Source organism: Melospiza melodia, chromosome 9 (assembly GCF_035770615.1).
Source record: "Melospiza melodia melodia isolate bMelMel2 chromosome 9, bMelMel2.pri, whole genome shotgun sequence".
Taxonomy (NCBI): Eukaryota; Metazoa; Chordata; class Aves; order Passeriformes; family Passerellidae; genus Melospiza; species Melospiza melodia.
The window spans coordinates 24,999,062-25,019,579 of record NC_086202.1 but is presented as its reverse complement, the minus strand read 5'-3'; the positions used below and the strand labels follow the sequence as shown (position 1 = coordinate 25,019,579).

The window sequence follows — 20,518 nt, the reverse complement described above, 5'->3', positions numbered from 1 at the left end:
AGCTTTCAGTGCTACTTTGAAGTACTGACATAACAGATACAATCTATAGGACTTTTTCCTAGAGATGTATATACTTAGCATTTTATAGACTAACTGTAAGGCTAAGAGCTGAGTCTAACTAATATGGAATGGTAGCAAAAAGCAGACAGGCAAAAAAGTGCCAGAAATTGTCCTGTATTAGAATTTCAAAATCTCCTTTTATATTCTAATTAGTTCTTAGATTTCAAGTAAAAGGAAAAAACTTTAATCTGGCCAATACTTCTAATGGCTGAAAGGGTATCTACTGAAACAAATGTTTTAATTGAAGCAGCTTATTACAAACAGCAAGTACTCCAAACTTTTATCTTACGATTGTTGGGAGCCACTACACCATGGCAGGTAACTAAAAGTCATCATTCCATCTCCCATTCAGGTGATCTGAGACAAGAAATAGAAGAGGACAAGATCAAAGACACCCTCGAGCAGCTCTGCAGTCACAGCAATGCAGACGTGGTCAAGGGAGCCATCACTACATTACAGGTTCTGAGAGGAGACACACCCCACTGATGTCCCTTCTCCCACAAGGCAGGGCAGCTCTGCTGCTGAGGCACACACCACCAGCTCTGCAACCCTTGCATTTGTCATGCTGCTGCAGAACCAGCACTGCTGAAGCCCAGGTGCAGCTCCTGCTTTGAAAGCTGTGTATAAAAACCTCCTCATTAGCACATCTCTTTGGCCTGATACTTGCACCACTGCTGCTCCTCACTGAGCCACTACACACAGCAGCAGGAAAAAGTCCTGTCAAGCAAATGGGGTTAAGAAACAGGACAGACATCAGGCAATTACCACTTGTTATACATTTTTCAGTGGCTTGGTCTTGTGAGATTAGGATACACACTTGCAATTTTTCTTGTATCAATGGGACTATAAAATAATTATATAAAAGCCTTAAGCTTTTATCATGCAACCTGAAAACATGTATTAGATTAAAGCTGTAGCTTAAACAATGCAAAGGGATAACTGGCACAAATTCAACATCTGCACATTGTGAATGACACTGTGAGCCCAACTGTTAGGTGGACATGTCAAAACCAAAACTGTCTTTAAGTTACCTCTCCCTCCAATCTCCAATTGTAAAGCCCATCTCTGAAACTGTACCTGCTGCTGTCACAAGTTATATTCCTAAATACTTCAGGCTACAGTCCTGTCCTGACTTCAGAGTTGCACCTACTGGGATGAGACTCTGCAGAAGCAAAGTTTACAAGAAAGCAGAGTCAGTGAACACACAGTGCTTGGACAAGCCAGTCAGAAATTACAAGTGGGCAGGGGTGAGGATGTAGAGGCAGCCAGCATTCCACTACCACCCATAAGAGAACCTGGGTTTAACTTTAGATAATGGAAAAACAGAAATGTAGTAAAACAAATGTCTCTGAACATTTCTGTGGAATCCTTTTGTGATTAAAAAGGTCACTAGATGAGAAGGTAACAGATTTATTCCACAACTTGTTCTTATGGGAAATTTTTGAAGCAGTTGAAGGTACATTGCAGTCATGCTGCCCAGACCTAAAAGATCAAATTCAAAACAATGAAGTGGTAGAGACTGAAAAGCTTGGGAGCAATTACTTTTTTTTTTAGCCAGCAGAAAAGCTATTGGGAAAAAATAAACAAGTACTGATCTTCAGAAACCTATTATAAAGCAGACTGTATTTAGAAGTCAACAAGGCTTCATGTTCTCAGTTTCAGAACAACTGGCTTGTGTCTGCAAACAAACACAACAACTTTGTTCCTGAAAAAGCTTTTCCACTTGCAAAACCCAGTAGCACTACTTAGCCCATGACACTCATCACCAAATATCACTCTCAGGAGTGGCCTTGAGAAAGGGAATTTCATAAAACCACCCAAGAGAAGTGACACTTGTTGAGTAACACATAAGCAAGTTTTGATCACATAATAGGAGAAAAGAAAAACAGCACTGTTAACTTTTTTTGATGTCCAGAGATTGAATAGTTAACTCTACACCATTCTGCAGCTCTTCACTTGTTCATGGCTTCCCATTAAAAATGCAGAGAAAAACATCAGTCTCATCTATTATTCAACAACTTGAACTGAAAAGAAAAAAATATAAATAATTAGTTTCAGCAAAATACAAAAATAAGCACCCCTGGACTTCCACCATTTCTGGATTACCCACAAACTGCAGCCTCAGCAGCCAGTCTAAACCTTCAAGAGTGAAATATTAGTGACTGTAAGCAACAAATCTCAGGAATCAAACTCCAGGAGTAGAAAATATTGAATTTTATTTAATCAAATTTAAGGCTTGAGAAAAAAATATATTGAAAGTCACTCAGAAAAGCCATCTCAGAAGAGGAGACAAGAGCTCCCCTCCCAGTGGCTGAACAATGTTCAAGCTGCATGACAATGCACAGGCAGTAAGGGGAAGAAAGAGGGAAGGATGGGATGGGGATACAAAACCCAAGGCAGTTCTACACCTAAATCAATGGCCACATCCAGCTCCATGGACTGGGAGCACAAGGTCTGTCCACATGGCACTGCATGAGCTCACCAAAGCTAAAGATCTCTTGGGAAGAAACATTCAGGCTTTCACAAGGCAACCCAAGGTCCTTTGGTCACTGCACTTTTTTCAGTGCTTATATTCATCCTCCTCTTCATGTACAGGGAAACTGGGTCCAAATGCAGTTATATCAATAACACCAGAGGCAGCTGCACTGTCAAACACACTGACACATACATACATTGCTTAACGGAAATACGTTGTGCTCATTTCTGAGAAATAAAAGATAACACATTGAAGTTTGCTTCTCTTAGTCCAGTTCTTCAAGTCTGGCCTCTTTTGACATCTTCATGAAAAACCTTGGTTCCACTGTAGTGTTGGTGAACTTGTTCCAAATGCACCCGCTGAAATCTCAACATCAACAATGTATCAGACCTCTCCTTGAGATCACTGAATTAATTTTCCTTTGAGGCTTCAGAGGCAGGCTCACACCCAGCTGCTTTTGCTGACAAGACTTTTTTTAGACCATAACCTAAATCTTTAGCCATGAAGTCACTGCAGGTCCACAGAGAAGGTGCTAAATAAAACTAAGCAGAAAGTGTTCCCATTACAAGTCTGAAATTACACCAGCCACCTATGGGTGTACTTCAGCACACAGAGGGCCAAAATAACCTAGAGCCCCAGGATTTAAAAAATTATACTGAATAAGCACAGAGAAGTTTATCCACAGTGGCAAAAAAGGCAACTCACTCCATAAATTTAAAGGTCCTCAAATAAGTTGAACTTCTCTCAAATTCAGTTCCAAATAACTGAAACATTGATATAAAAGCTGGTGTTAATATGGCCAAAGCCATTAAGAATGAACTGTGGAAATACAATACTTCAGTTAAATTCTGGTTTACATACAAACAGTGCTTCAAAAAAACCCAAGTATTAATTAGTCTTCAGGTAACCTGGCAAGATTTGCAGACCCTGGAATCCTGATCTGTAATGCTGGCTCTTGTCAGCAGCTGGTTTCAGTGCATGAGCTCCACAGCCATCTTTGACTCCAGAAGGATTTTTACCAAATCGCTGGAATTCCTTCCTAGCATTAGGAGCTGGCTGTGTCAGAAACTGGCAAAGGGAAATGTACTCCCTAGCTGGTGTTTTCAATGACTAAAAACTTCCAGATAGGAATCTGCCTCCTCCAGTTTTACATACATCAGATTATCACACACAACCTTAACCAAGTTAATTGGCTGATGAGGTGTTACAAAGTTTCAAGCACCAGAATTTAAAGCACAGTTTGCTGGCCACTGCTCTGCTGCTTACCAAGTTGTAAATCGTAGTACAATCACACAATTTTGGCTGCTCCTCGTGGATCAGATTCAACTAACAGGTAACACAGACCTCAAATTCATGGCTTTACAGAAGAAATGCCTCTTGCTCTCCCCTCAGTGATCTACTGCTATTGTTTCCTCGTTGTATACCAAATTTCAAAAGTCACAGTGTACTTCCAGCCATTTTACTTTCAGGTCTTCAGATGAGTTAATAGCAGACTATTCTCTGCTACTGTAAGGAAATCAGCCATGCTTAGACAAGCTTCCTTTTCCTGTTGTGTCTCAATCACTGGCCAGAAAAAGAACTATGAAAGCTGAAGTACACATGAGCACCGTCTGAAGTGCTTCAAGATTACAAGCTAGAAGGATGTCTGGACAATCCACCAGACAAAGATTCTTACTGTTGATCAACTTTTGCCAGTGAAATGTTTGTTAATACATGCATAATAGAAAAAAGAATATATTTAAAAGCTTGGCTTCCAAAGAAAGCCATATACTTTAGAAAGACAAGTATTAAATCCTTCAGGCACACTACATATAGTAAAATATCATTATAAAAATAGATAGTTTTCTAAAATTTACACTGTGTTAGGCACTGTAAGTGAACCTGCTCTCCCTGAAAACCCTGGTGTCACTGGAAGCAGTAAATGATGTTAGTTATACGGCCCACAGTAAGACTGATAGCTACTTCCAAAAACACTTCAGCCACAGACTTTCACCTTACAGCTAAGGATACAACACCAAAGTCTTACAGAAGACACTGGAACTCCTACTGACCTACAGATCCATCCACAACCCCCACAAAGGGAGGACTGGAAGAAGAGTTTACTTTTCTCTTGATTAAAATGAAAACCCTGACATAAGAAGGACTAGTTCAGCTTCATGTAGAAAATGACTGAAGAAATTATTCTGCTTCACTGCATTTTGATTCACACTTGAACCACGAACCAGGCAGAACTGATGGCTCAATAGCTTTATACAAGACTTTAAAATTCAACAACTTTATAATATTTTGCTAAATCTGTACTTCCCTATTTAAAAACCTATTCCAGTAAGGATTAACACTGAATTTGTAAGTCTTTCATCAGTCCTGGTAGTGGCACTTAAGACTTGTGAAGATCAACATAGCAGTTGTGACGGAAACTAGAGGAATAACAAAAGCCATCAACAGCTAGCACAGCATGCTTGCTACCTACTGAAACAAGCTGTATTCTGAAGTGTATGCAGGCAGCACTTTTTAAAGCTATTACTGATCATTGAAAGGATAAGCATTTTTAAAGAGGTTTTTCTTCTATAAATAAAGAATATTTACATTTTTCTCAGACAGGAAACAGCATCAGGGTTTACACCCTCTTGCCTGAAATGGAGATTTCTAAGACTTAATGCTACAGATAGTCAGATTTTTCCCATCCTGGGAGCTGGCTTGCATTTTTCAGAATAGCGTGGAATTTGCACAACCTAAAATCAACTAAAGATCTAGACATTTTGTGACTGTTTTTCCCAATTTCCAATTATGGTTGCTGGGTATGTTGCCAAAAACATCTGGATAAGTCTACTGGAGAGATTAACATGATTGCAAGGTTCTGAAGAAATCAGCATTTGACAAGATTACATTTTAAGACAGAAGACAGGAGTGAAGACAGAACAATCTCCTTAGCAATCCTTCAAGGAGAGGGTTTACAGCAGTTTGATGGCTCCTTCCTACAGTCTTAAAAATCTGCTCTGCCAATGTCTTGGGAAATTCCATTTCTTCCTCAGAGACCAACGCTGGTGCGCTGAGTTGTCTTGCCAGAAAAAAGGTAGACAGCAGGTGTTTAGTGATTGTTTTTTGTAACAGCTTCTAACAAAAACCATGAGCAGGAAAAAAAAAATCCACATAAGGCTTTTAATAACAGGAGTATTTCATGGTCTGTGCATTTCTTCTGCCTTGGTGTCCAATCAATCATCTTAACATACACTGTCTTGCAACGTGGGTCTGCTTTCATATTCAGAAGGCATTACTTGCCTTTACAGCTTCAATATCAGAAATCAATGTCCTGGCTAGGAAAATCCCAAAAATCTAAAAAGATAAAAAATACACCATTTTGTGAGATAAAACACTTGTAATGCACCTCTGCAAGATGTTTGTTGGCAGGTTCAGATATTTCATAGCCAAGATCATCCATCAAAGCATAGCTATTACTAAAAGATAATAAAGGTAACTGAATCCTGCAGGTCTTTATCTGCAAACATGATGATTTTCCAAAGAATCAAAACAATAACAACTAACCTGGAGCAGTGAGATAGCTATGAAGACACCTGCAACAATGTAGATATTTCGGGGTAACCAAGCTTCAAGTGCATGGATACATCCTTTGACAAAAATCTGATCATCCCATTGACTTTTGCTCTAATGGTAGAAAGGAAGAATAAGAACATTACTTTTCTGCTCAAGTTTACTATAAGATCAATCACATGATCTAGCTAGGCTAATGTTTTGTCACTTTTGCTGTAAAGTTTTTAACCACACTTCAAAAATACACATGTGAATCAGGGAATGTCAGACATTGATATTTGCATCTTCCTTGTTAGAAACACAGCAGAATTAGCAGACGATAGATGGTCAAATTAGCAAAAAACAGATAAGCAGATTCAGACTGTTACAACTGGTAATTGAAATGCACACTTGAAATCCAAGTCCTATCCCTTCTTGAAACCCCTTCCCCTCACCTGTTCCAAATTTGTTTTCTCTCCCCTTCCACAGTAGAAGGTTACTTTAAACAAAGGACAATGTCTACCCTGCTCTACCTGTAGTATGATGCAGCACAGGTATTAGCTCCTAGAATTTTGAGCTGACACATTTATCTGCAATCCCACCGGTTTTAGTCTTGTCTATGCAGGCACAGAACATGACACACATCCCTTACCTTCTTTCTGATATCATAGCCACACTGTGTATTCACAACTTTTTGCTGCAAAGCAAAAGAGATTTCAAATAAACAAATCAATTTACTTGTGCTCACTCCTGTTCACAGTAAGTTTTTCTATCTTTTATAGACATAAACAAATCAATTGTCAGAGCCAAACATTTTTAAAAGCATTTTTAGCAAGAACAAGCAAAGCCCAAGCAGAACAGAAGAAAACTAATGACAAAGCAAAGGTGTGTACCACAGATGATGATATCAGATGATATCCTGCACCAGAAATCTCAGCTGCTTCTATCACTTAGCATTCAACTAGCAACGTTTTAACATGAAAACTGCACTGCCAGCACACAGATGAGACATGTGCATTTACAAAACTGATAGTAAGTTTTATTGAAATAATAATAGAATCTCATATTAAACAGACTTAAGCATCCTTCTGCCTCCTTAAATATAGCACCAGCAACAGAGAAATGTGCAGTTGAACAGTACTGCTCCAAACTAAGCTAGACAATAATTACTGGGGAATCTGAATATGGCCCTGACAAAGGCTCTCCTCAGCCGATTTCCAATACAATCAGAAGCTTTTCTGGTATTAAATATAACTTAGCAATGGCTCTCTCAGCACAAGGATTGCTGGATGAATTTTAAGCTCCAAGTATTCCCAGTGATACCATAGAGCACTATAAGTTAGCCCCTACCTCCACATTTTGGCATCTACTGCAAGGCTTAAAAGTTTCACAAAGTTTAGTAAAACAAGTTAACCAAGAAGCACCTAAGCCTTGCCAAAACCAAGGACTGACTCAGAAGCTTTAAACTTCATACATGAGTACTCCACTAATTACTGACAAAGCAGCAAATGGAGTTACTCCTGCCTGTCCGGCAAAGGGGTGGTGAAACATTAATTCCATTTGGGGTAAACACACTCTTAGAGGTCTCAGCTCTTTACAAGCCTGAAAAAGGCCCGGGATCCAAGGAAACAACACACTGGGAATAAAAAAAAGCCAGCCACCAGTGCTTCAAATCCAAACCATACCAAAACGGCTTGAATTCCTGGTGACAACACATTTTCAGTTAACAGGTCGCCACATTTGGACTCTAAAAAGAATGCAACAGAAACACAAAAAAAAAGTCTGTCTGCACAAAAGTAATTTTTGGTCATTTAGGACACCTCAAAGCCCTTCAACACCTTATTCAGGAAGTACTTCCTGTGATAACTTGACAATCTCAGGGCAACAACAAAGCCAGGAAACAACTTACAGCAGGATCAGGTATACAACAGGAAAAAGGAACTCCGCACTTCTCACGACTTTTGCTTTCACTCTTGCAGTCAAAGTAGATGTTGAAATCCCAGTCTTCTGGACCTTGGGCACCACAGCAATGGTTCTGCAGCAGATAAACACATTCCAGAAGCTTGTTCAGTGGATAAATTATCTCTAAAATACCTCCAAACAGTGTTTGCTTACAAATCTTCACTATCCCTAAGTCAGTGCAGAATCAATGACAACAGCAAAATGAATAGACGTGAAATCAAAGCTCTGTGAAATCAAAGCAATACATCTGGAATATTGCTCCTGGAAACAGATGTCAGCATGTCAAGAAAAATCATAAAAATTATCACTTTAGATGTAATTGTCATACAATCAGTTCCATAGCAAAATTTTTTAAGAGAAAGCTTTTTCTTAGGAAGCAAGGGAAAGGGGAGGGGAGCAAGTGACAAAGGTGAAAGACAGATGCATCCCTGAGAGAGCTTCCACAGCAGACATCAGAACAAGCCTGGATCTCAGGGTACCTTCCCTCCCTGCTGCTTTCAATATAGAAGGAAGGAAACCAGCACATCTGTAACACAGTACTATTAGCTACAAATTATTATAATTCTATTTAAAAAAAGAAAAACTTTAAAATCTATATTCTCCTAGAAGGCATCAAAGAAGTGACAGGACATGAACTTACGATTCTCTGTAGTGAATCAATGATGTTCTGGAGGTCAATGTCGTCTCGGTAGGATTTAATGTTATTCTCAAAGAATTCTTTTACCCTGTCCCTCACCCAGTCCTGGAACAGGAAGGCCATAACTGCTACTGCCAGCTCCAACAGGAATATAAACACAATTGTTCCACAGAACTGTAAAAAACAAAAGTCCTAAATTAGAAAATAATTAATTCATTTTGAATGCATCCCTATACCACCAGAAACAGACACAGAATTGGGGGGGTTCTAATTTTGATCCAGTACAGACACTGAGCACAGTGAGTATACAAGGTAAAGAAACCCCAAGAGGCAGAGTTATCCTTTTCTTTTTGTCACCTGAACTTGACAGTAAAAAGACCATCAGACAGTCATTATTCAGAGCAACCAAAACAATAATAAATGAGAATTGGTAAAACACGGGGCTAAAGAAGTCTTGATTACCTCTTGGATTGTTTCTAATTTTATAATTTTTTTTTTCAATTTTTTGTCTAGCTTAGCTGTTTTCAGCTCTAAAGCAAAGAAGAAGCCTCAGTATAAAAAGAACCGTTTAAGAAATTTTACATCACTCTCTGAAGTCTCAAAGTTTTGCCAACATGTACAAGAAACTTTAAAGTTTTTAAGAGATTTTGTTGCATTATATTATACTCTCTCAGTGATTCCTAACTGACTAAGCATATTCCATAACAACACAATATCAGATTGATATACTTACTATAACATCACTGCAGAGCAGAACAAATTAAAAAAAGGCAGGGAAGAACATGTTCCACAAAGAGGAGAATAGATAAGCTGGAACCACCCTGCTTTCAATGCCATTACTCAGAGGTTTATCAAGGCAGGAAGTTTACCATATATTTTGCCACAAACCAAATTCTATCATTAATTGTGTTTACTCCCAGTTATTCATTATCTGCAGCTTTCACACACACAACAATTCCCTCATGTAATGATGTTACTTACAAACTTCAGCAGGCAGATGTTTTCTCTCAGTGCTCCCACACAACCAGCAAATCCCAAAGTAAACATCACTATGCCCACCACCAAGACAAGCACCACTGGGTCCAGACCGTGAAGACCAGTCACCTTTGTCAGATCAGACAATACACCCTGCAAGAAAAAACCAGAACAGAATGTGACCACTGTAAGCATCTCATTCACTCAGCATTCCTTCTGGATGATTTCCACATGATTCCCAATGAACTGGTTGCAAACCCTTGAACTTTCCAACAGTGACACCAACAAAACTGTCTTGTTGTGAAATGGCCATTGACATTACCAGTTCTCTTCACCCCAGTGGAGGAAGTATTAAAGTTATAGCTAGCAATACTTTTAGTAAGTCAGTTTCTTGGGCTACATCCTCCTACATCTACTTGCCAAACAAAATTCCACAAGATGGTGCCAAAAGCTCAATTCTACCACTGACTGTTCATTTAGTTTCCAGGTAAAAGAATTAATGTTTTATATCAACTTGAAATGCATCAATCACAAGGGCACTCCAATATCATGGCCTAAAAAATATATGAAGAAAACTTTTCCAATCCTAATGTTTAAGTGGGAGAAAGGGAAAGACATTCTAAGGACAAAGCACCTTATGGATAACATTTGAAAGAGGGAAATCTTTTTTTTTGTTTTCAAGGGAAGCATATTTTTCCTCTCTTTTGGTTACAATCCTTCTAGTGCCAGAGAGTCTTACTAGTGCTACTCCAAACTCTTTCAGAAATATAACAGTATAGCCTAAACGCTCCCCTTTGACCCCTGATATTCTTACACAAAAAGCAGTTATCTGTTCTCTATATTTGCAATTTGCCTAACATAGAAGCAACATTTTCTTTTTTGTTAACTATCCAGAAACCACCCATCTTGACTATAATCTTTGCTATGAAGTCTGTGTGCTATATTGCTAAATCTATGTGAACGCAATGCTAACACAGTGAAAACCTTCCTTTTACTTTCTAGATTAGGTTTAAAAAAGTTATTACAACAGCTACCATTAAAATTCCATCAAATACACAGGATTAGAAATAGCAGGATTCTCAGGGTATGTGGAAGAATAAGATGGAACCTGCAGAAGACAGAAGGGACAAACTCTTCATGAGAATGATTTGTAGGGACACCCAGGCAGCCCTACAGTAGTCTGAGTGTTCATCATACAACCATCAACAATACACAGAACATTTTAGTAAGTAAATATTTTCACTTTTGAAACAAAGAAATAAAAAATCATCACATGCTCACTATTTCTTTTTCTTTATAGAGTATATTCTCAAGCTAACCATGTTTAGTGTATGAGAAAAATACCAGAGACACTTGGAATAGGCTGCCGAATTCTTTCAATAAAATGCAAATTAACATCTTTCTACCAGGTATACATTCTAGAATAAAGTGCAAAGGATATACATCCCAAGACAAGACCTTGGAAAAATCTCTATCACTTCTTATTCAACTGCTTACTTAACAAAATAAAATCTACAGCATTAGAAGAAAATGTGCCCTTGGAGGAACTCCATCAGCTGAGGACATTGATTAACAGTACTGCAGTGTTCCACAAGACTCCATCTTCTTTCATAGCATGTTCCTTAACAGATTCTGTCAGAGCTGTTAATTTGGCAACAGCAAGACACAGTTGTTTATAACAAAACTGGCTGATGGGATGAAAAGGAAAAAAATTAATTAAACTGAAGGACTCAGAATTGCCTTGCAACAGCTGGTGACTAACAGCTGAAACAGACTATTACAAAATGGTCCTAGTTTGTTGATAATGTTTTACCAGTCACACACTTTCATTTTTAAAAACTGTTACACCTAACAGCTTCCAAACTTGGTCTTGGAAATTCTAACAAAAACTGTTTTCCTGATAAGAGGGCTCAGTGTTATTCATCTTGTTTCTACCAACACTTTACAATAATTCACTCTTTGTGACTTTTGCAGTATCTGTTGTTTGACAGATACTGACTCTTAAAATTTTATGGAAGTTAACTTTTATGTGCCTGTTCAGAATAACCAAAGTCAGTTACAAAATCATAAGGATAGGCCAATTAGATACACCAGTTAGAGAGACTGGATCTTAAACAACAGGAGTCACAATGGTAACACTCTCCCACGTAGTATTTTCAACACTTCCCACAAATCAGCAGTCTCATTTCAGCACATTACCAGCCAAAAGAGAAGCACAGGATTTATACCCAGAGAACAAGACTGCTGAGGAATTAATCTGTACTCCTAATGCACAAAGAAGAGAGACAAAGTCAGAGAAATGAAATGGACCTAATGTACTTCATGTTGTGGTAAGAGACAGGATGTTCAGAACTCTTCCACCACCTGTAGTTTATCTTTGGGTTTACCACTGCAGCTCAGTTTCTGCAAAGTTTTTCTCTTACTTCCCATCTATTGTTCACCAAGATGCTTATCTGTGAAATACAGGCACGATTGGCTGAAGAATGGCACTGCTCTGAAAGACTGAAAACAGCACAGAACTGACATAAAAATAACCAACAGATTTCATGAACCATTCAGAAGTTCAAAAGCACAGGAAAGGCTTTGAAGCATTTATTTGCAAGATAGCACAGAGAACAGAAAGAACTCAGGAAAAGTTCAAAAAAGAAAGACAGAAAGAGTCTGCCTTTGCCTTTTAGTCCCTTCAGTGTACCATAAAGTCAATTTGGTAAATGGAGACATTAGTCTCCAGCCACACAGATCCTATGTGCTTGTATAAAAAAAAAAATAGAAGAATGAACATTACAGAACATAAATTCAAGGCAAGTTTAACATCCTCCTTAAAGGGTTGGAAACAAAATTCTTTTGTACCAACAAAATAGGAGGCAAATAAATTTGTGTGCCAAGATAGGTTTTCATATAGCAATGACAGCAGTAATCTAGTTATGAGAATGTGTGCAAGCACATGGGGAGCAGGGAGGAGGAGAATAAATACCTCAGAATTAAAAGTACCGTAAAACTCACTTCCAAAAAGCAGAGGACTCAGAACCCCTCTGCATGTAGACAGCTGCTGTTTGGAACCACTTCAATCAAGGAAAAGTGAACATATGATGGTAATTGAAGTCTTACTAGTTTGTGGCACAACTGAACAGGGAGGGCACCTGCCTTCCACTCCTGCCTGAGATGCAGATCAGTGAATCTGGAAATGGTCACTTTCTCTTAGTGCTTGGATTCATTAACTCATACTTTTACAGCCATTCAGTGGGGGAACCATTCATTGCCATACCTGTATCATTCTGTTCTCTTGCAACAGGAGAACTAATGTGTGTAACATGTGTTACACATGTGTTTAACTTCCTTCAGCTGAGGAAGTCTCTTAGCTACAAGAAACCTTTACTAAAAATAAGAGTTATTCAGCTACATCATGTTCCCCAGCGTTGTTCCTCTACAGGGAAACAATCACTTAAGCACTCCTTGGGGAATAAAGTGGACAAAAGATGGCCAACAGATAGGGAGCATCTTTCTCAAGTATTTCAAAGATACACATTTAGATTTAGTGGTGTTTTTTAACATATAAGGACAGCTCATACCCCTCACAAATATTTGTTTGTAATGAAAGGAGGTGAGTGGAGAAATACAGATTTTAGAAAACATGCTTTTGAAAGAGAACCTGTTCATAAAGGCTAAATTCTCCCCAGCATCCTGCTCTTACAAGTTCATAAGAAAGCTCTGAATGACAAGGGTCACAGCTTAAATCCTGATCAAGGACAAGAAGTAAATTCCAACTAAACTCAGTTTAGATTATTTGAACATGCTCCTGAGTTGTGCTACATTTAACTTCTGCTGCTTCCTGAGGAAGTAGTTTTACTGGAGCAGGAGGAGGCAGCCACTGAAATAAGACCAGTCATCTCTTATCCTTACCTTTTCACTCCATGCCCACAGACCAGCTGCAAGGAAGGCCACTCCAGCTAGCTAAAATTAAAAACAAAAATTAGATGTAATAATCAACGACATTATCAAAAAAACTTAGCTAGTAGCACTACTGCTCAAATATAACAAATACTGCCTCTAATTTGAGACAACAGTAATGGGATCTCACTCCCTATGAGTCCATCTCTTATAAAAATATTTGAAGGGCATTTATTCCACAACATTTATACATTTTATAAATTACTTTTTTAAAAGTATTTTAATTTGATTCTTCATGATTACTGGAGAAGCACATTACTCAAGAAGAAGAGACAGTTAACAGACAGCCCCACAGAGCAGCATGCAAATGGGAGTAACCCTTATCCCAAGGACCTGCTATAAAGTGTCTGCCTGCCCACTAATGAAGATGTCAGAATATTTAATGCATTTTGAGGTTGTTCCCTATTTAGTCACTTAATAGTCACCAATATTATGGCCATGACAGTAGCTTTGCCTGCTCCTTGTGACTTCAGTGCCAAGGCTCTCTATATTAGCCTCTCCTCTGATTGGACACAGGTTGTCTTCTGAACCCTTACTTTGTTTAAGCCCATGTGAATCAAGCTGGATTCATGGTCCATTTTATTACCTTCCATAAACACCAAATCTAACAATAAACCCACCACTAATTCATATGCTTGTATAATTAATACTGTTGAATTACAGTCACTCAAAAGAAGCAAGAGTTACTTGTTCTAATATTTTATTCCCTTTCTTCAATGCTCAGGCAACTTGTTTTTAATACCCAATTTCAACAATCAAACTAAAATGACCTCTTATAATTTTCCTGTCTATGCAGGAATTATTATATGCCATAATCTGGATTAAGCAACCAAAACCACCACTGACACATGGAGCTAGAACTGAACAAAGCAGTACTAAATTAATTGCCAGAAGCAATAGCACAATGAGTACTCACCTTGGACTCTGAATCAGCTAAGAACATCTAAAGTGATCATTTGGATCAAAACATAACTTGAAAAATACTATCAAAAACCACATCAATATAAACAGAATATTGACCCAGATCAACCCTAGATCTTAACCCAGTGATGTTCAGATCAAAAAAAAAGGAGGGGAAATAGTCAGTAATCAAACTTATATGTCATTAAGTTGCACCGTGCATGTAATTGATGCATCCTTCATCCTTTTCACTCCAAATGCTCCAGGAATGCAGGGAGACAGATGAAGACAGCTGGTATAATTTGCAGTAATCAAGGTAAATTATACAGACAGCTGGATCTTTGGAAATTTTTTCTACAGAAAACAAGGTGGAAAAAAATTACTGGGAAGAACATATTCCACTCTCTGTATACAAATTAAGGGTACTAGAATACTAATATTGTGCTATTGAATTTATAAATAGGGTGACCTCTTCAGACTGTCTGCCTTCTTATAATTACCTTCTTAATTAAATTTTAACGAATTTTTGATTAAGTAGATTTTTCACTAGCATGCATTATTTTCACCTTTGAACATGAACTTCGCTCTCATGTTTTTATAAAACATTCAGTTTCAAGAAAATATACTACTTTTGCAAATTTATTTCCATAAGCATATGTGTGAACTAGCTACAAGTAAAATAGAGTTTATCAGAAGAAAAATAAACTTAATCTCATTAAAACAATGTGGATAAATCTAAACTTAATTCAGCTAAGACAACCAACTCAAAAATTTCACTAGAAGCAACCGAACCAGACACATTAAAAAATACTTTTGCAGAAATCTAGTAAAGTATGAGGTACTTGCACAAGAAACAAAGCCATCAGCATTGACAGGTGCAATGACCAAAACAAGCAATCTGCAACAATGTAAAATAGTAGTGAAATGAAAAATGAAAATAAATCCTTTTGTTTCAAAGACTATGCCTAAGATACTTTAAAGTATCTCACTGAAAGCCACTGTAAAAGCAGACCATGCTGATCAAACTAGCTCAGGAGCTGGTGTGATTGAGCATGCCCAGAGTTCTACAGGAAAATCCCCTCTCTAACACACCTGCACAGGGGCACCCAAGGGATGGCTGCAAGGCAGGCAGGGAACTGATCCTGCCTAAACTAAAGGCCAGGTTTTAACCTCCTCCAGCTCACTGAGATAAATGGCTGAGTGAATGGGACAAGAGGCAGCTGAGAAGAAGCAAGGAAAACCAAAACTGTTCCCAGGGTGAGAGTAGGCTAGTCAGCTATTTCAAAAAGCACAGCATTTTGCAATCTGCCTTTCACCAGAATCTGAACAACATGTAAACAAGAACAAACTGGATTTCCCAATTCACTGCTGCGCTGCAGAGCCCTTCAAGACATTTACTCCATGAAAGATTTGATGGAAACATACACAAAGCAGCTCAATTGTGCCCAGAAACTGAAACACTCTTTACCAGCATTTGCTTATTTCCTGCTTTAGAACTGATAAATCCACTTTTTAAACATATTGCATCAAACTGTAGGCACTGCTCAGATGTACAATACTGATGTCAACTGAGCGACACCGTGCCCAAATCATCACTTTTAAGCATCACCCATTTACCCATTCCCAATCACACTTTGAATTCCTATGATTCCTACGACTGTGCTGCCAGAATCACACTACCAACTGAGCAAAGAAGGCTAATCTGTTTCTCAGATGTAGGCAGCTCTTGCAACACAAAGTGATTGTGGGTCAGTCTGTCCCTAGGTCTGATGAGAAGCAATAGGAATTGCATGCAGTTTTTGTGCATTCTCACAGAGAATCCATTTCCCACTCCCTGGATAATCCTATTTTACACTGCAGCTCCACCCATGCTAGAGCAATCAGCAGCCTGCAGCCCTTCCTTCCTATCCTTTACTCTTCAGAGACTCTTCCTCTCAGGGCCAGGAAACCACCTGCTGGTGCATTCTCTCCTCTTCCTGGCACAGCATTGCTGTTACAGAAGTTCCTGGAAAACAACATACACTGGAAAAGCCAAGAAAATCTTATGCTAACCTGGGTCTTCTCTTATTTTTCAAAGAGACAAACTCAGAATTCTTTTCCAGACCTGAAGAGAATTTTTGACCTTCCTCACCACGTGCAGGGCAAAATGCCAAATCTCCTATAGGATGAGTGACAAGTTCTGGTTTTGCCTCCAATAACACTTAAGAGTCACAAACAGCTACTGACCTTTAGAAGATAAACCCAGGTGATGGGAGCTAAAAGCTATTTTACCCTTCTCTCTCAATTCATGTGAGAGACAGTGAGCTCATATACAACATAAAAGGCTTTGGCAGAGCACACGTGCAATCCTTCACTTCACTGAACCAGCCATGGCCCAGTGAGGTGCAAATCTACCCCAAAAAACACCCTTTCCACTGGAGGCAAAGCAGCAAGCACCAGAGCTCTCACAGAAGAGCTCACTCAATTGCAGAACGACTCAGAACAGAAAGGTGCCAAAACCAAGCTCCTCATTTGGCATTGTTGCAATCTTTAAATTGCACCATGACAAATGAAGTGATTTGACAAAAAACCCCAAAAAACAAAAAGCTTGCAAGCATAAAAAGGTCCGGGCTTCTTATCTCGCTCTCTGCAGGGATATCTTAATGGCTGCAGCACTGCCTTATCACCACTCATTAACAAGAGTGTATTTGGACAGGCCAAGTCTTGTGAGCATGCCTAAAAAGCAGGATGGAAACAAAGTAATCACACATGAAAATCAGGCCTAGGCAGAGCCTTCCTCTGGCCTCCATTCCCTTTCTTAAAATAATAGAGAAGTGGTATTACAAGCCAGCAGTGCACAACTAAAAGCCAGAACTTTCTATTCCCAAGTCACTCACCTGAAAAAAAGAGACTTCCAAAGAATGAAGATTTACAGATTTCTAAAGGGTGATTACACTGAGCTTGCTTTTGTTAGTCATATTTGCCCTCCCGGAGTTCAATATTTTGTTTAATCCCAACCTATGTGAACTGCATCCGAAGCATGACACAAATTGCAGTAACCATGTGGAAGGGGCTAGCAGTGGGCCTGTTAGCTAAAGGAGCGAGAAGAAAGAAGAAGAAGAAGCTGATAAGGAGCTTTCTCCAAGGCCGTAACCAAGGAGATCGAGAGAAGGAAGGTAAGAACATTCTGCAGCTGGATGAAGCATTTTTAGAAAGTTAGGTGGAGTCAGAGTAACTTTTCACCAATGGCATGGTATTGAATTATTGCGGCCAACAGCTAAGGTAGAGGAAGGGTAAACAACTGTAAAATGTATAAAAGATCAGCCATTTTCATTAATAAACTGTTGCCAAGTGTTACCAACTGAGACTGCTTGTGGTCTCTGCTTTATGTCGTGACCACCTCGACTGCGACACCCTCCTGGAGTTCAATATTTTGTTTAATCCCAATCTATGTGAACTGCATCTGAAGCATGACACAAATTACAGTAACCATATCCAGTGAAAAGTCTAAAACTTCTGGGAATTACTACATCAGCACATGCTTTAAAGTTTATACAGTCAATGATATCTTTAGAGCTACAATGGGAAAGTCAACATTTACCTTTGATAAGGATGACAGAAGAACAAATGCAAATATTTTCCCGCAACTATTTATTATTACCTGGTGCATCAACACAGGAGAGCTCTAACAGCTTATATGGCCAAAAGGCCCTCTGACATCCAGCTAAATCCATCCCTCATCCACCTCTAGAGCAGCCAGGCTCACTAACAAATGCTCACAAAAAAGTTCCCAGAAGCACCTGTCCTGCAACCCAAGGAAAGTGAATCAAAACTAACATTCCCTCTTTAAATGCTACTTGTGGATTACGGTTACATTTCCCCTTCTGGTAGTCCTTTGGTTTTTTTAAGAAAATTGACTCTGTTTCACAAATGGTGAATTTGCAGTCATTCCAGACAGCAAGATTTCACAGGCTCCTGAATCTTTGTGTCAGCTAAATGATTCATGGATTGCCTATAGGGGTGTCTACCTTCAACATTTACATAGCTTGTTCTACAACTAAAGGTGCCAAAAATCCTATCCAAAGAGCTGTAGCTGCACATCATTTACTAGGTCAGCCTGATAACGTCAACAGAAGCATCAGATCCTTTTGTTGAGGAAGCTACCAGGACTACAAGTACCTGCTCAGAAAGCTAATTCCTCCAGCCAACAGATCAGCTGGAACACACAGGTACTATTATCAATTCTCCTCAAGGTTTTGGCATCTCTGTAAAAGTTTTTCTCTAAAGAACAGAAAAATCTTTAGATCTTCATCATTCATCTCAAGAGAACATAGTTTTTAAATAGTGAAAAAATGTAGTGACTGTGGAAAAGAAAAAGATACAAAAGTTATTCTTGTGAAAAAACAGAGGCAGAAAAACAGGGGAGGAAGACTGTCAAGAATTTTTCTTACAGAGAAGACAAAAAATTTCAGTTTAAAAGATTGTCAGAAACAGTCACTCATAGACCCCACTTCATGAGACACTCACTAGAAAAAAGTAGAGGTCTAGAGGAATCCTAATATTTTCATGAACAAGAGTGTTGATTTTCACATATCCCACCACGAACTTCTGAAGAGCATCCACACAGTTATGAAGTGATTTCTCTGAAAACCAGAACAGTTTGACAAGCATCACTTCTCGCTGTGCCACACTCCACCACGGGTACATGGGAATTGCACAACACAGAAGAAAAGGAACTGCAGAGCTGGTGGCTTGTAAACACAATTTCTGACCTGTTGAAAGCATCCTCAATTGAAAAACCGAAAATATCATGCCTAATGAACACTTGTACTATGCAATATTGTAGCAAATCAACCCCTAATGGAACAAAAGTTTCTGCAAATCTTTTCTGCCCAGGTATCCACAGGAGGGTAACTCCCCTGTGGTTTAATGCTACAGTATCACGCTGGAGCATTGCACTAGTAAACAAAAGGTGGCGACAGTGGCAAGAAGTTCTGAGGTTATCAGCAACTTTACTGCTAGCACTGGACATGTCACTGTATCTGCACTTTTCCAGGACTACATATGCCTTTCCATGACTGCAGTTCTAGGACTTCAGGTGCAAACTTGTGTTAACCTGAATTTGACCTGAAAGTTCTCCAAAAGGAACTACTGAGTTTGTCTGAATTGCTTCCTCATCTTCCCCTCACAGGCATCTTAACTCTTTCTGGTGCAACATTATGCTCTAACCTTTAAAGGCCTTTCTTTTCCAAGGCAGGTGCTTCATTAACCTCTAAATCCACTTATGTATTGTTGTACCTTCTCACACTGACAATTCTAATCATTATAGGCAGATTAGTCCATAGCTGAGTATTTCAAGACTGTATCAGACAATTCAGCAGCCCACAGAGCATGACATGTGCTGCCAGCTGTTGACACATCCCTGAGGAAGCTCCTTTCTTCTCTTCTGCATAGTGTATTTACAGCTACACCACCCAACAATGATCAAAGATGATCTGAAAGGAAACATTACAAGAGGATTCTTTAAATAGGGAAACAACTTAACGTGGATAATATGGATACTGAGTCCTCACACTTTCAATAACAATTTATTTCTCATAAGGGATAAGCTTCTTCAATTACACAACACCTGGGGCATACTATACATCAGTTTCCTGCTTTAACACAACTATTTCAGCTTGTTCTCTTGACCAGAGTAATGAAGTTAATAAAACTTAGCTAAGCCTCAGCTATTTCAGCCTCTACATTCTGTACTCACCCAAAAGACAATGTTGTAGCTGAAGAGCAAGTATTTGTACCAACAGCTGACTTCTGCATTAGAATATCGGTAATAGTGCATCTTCTATGGCACAGCCTCTGCACAGAAGAGAAAGAATGACAGGATTAGGAAAAGATTTCGTGAATAAGTGTTTCTTCCCCAGTCTCTCTTGCCCTGTTGAGAAAGAGAGTACAGTAATCTGTACCATATGCCATCAAAAGGCATTTTCAAAGTCAGCTCACACTTCCACTGACCCTACATTTCCTTTCAGTATCTTTTGCTTAATAATCTTATC

General features: G+C 38.9%; 2 protein-coding genes across 2 annotated transcripts in view; one reads left to right on the top strand and one right to left on the bottom strand.

The window, feature by feature from the left end:
* LOC134422108 (rap1 GTPase-GDP dissociation stimulator 1-like) overlaps positions 1–2,790 on the top strand; it is a 32,843-nt gene extending 30,053 nt beyond the window's left edge. Inside the window, 1 exon segment of the mRNA XM_063163925.1 lies at positions 413–2,790. Within this exon segment, the coding sequence (XP_063019995.1) occupies positions 413–546 (134 nt within the window). The 3' untranslated portion in view covers positions 547–2,790.
* The window catches only part of TSPAN14 (tetraspanin 14), a 32,081-nt gene continuing 13,814 nt past the window's right edge, over positions 2,252–20,518 (bottom strand). The window contains exons 2-9 of the mRNA XM_063163924.1: positions 20,224–20,321; positions 13,539–13,589; positions 9,645–9,791; positions 8,667–8,837; positions 7,974–8,099; positions 6,717–6,761; positions 6,080–6,199; positions 2,252–5,869 (exon numbers count right to left, since the gene is read on the bottom strand). Of these exons, the coding sequence (XP_063019994.1) occupies positions 5,798–5,869; positions 6,080–6,199; positions 6,717–6,761; positions 7,974–8,099; positions 8,667–8,837; positions 9,645–9,791; positions 13,539–13,589; positions 20,224–20,304 (813 nt within the window). The 5' untranslated portion in view covers positions 20,305–20,321 and the 3' untranslated portion in view covers positions 2,252–5,797. The remainder of the gene's footprint in view (positions 5,870–6,079; positions 6,200–6,716; positions 6,762–7,973; positions 8,100–8,666; positions 8,838–9,644; positions 9,792–13,538; positions 13,590–20,223; positions 20,322–20,518) is intronic.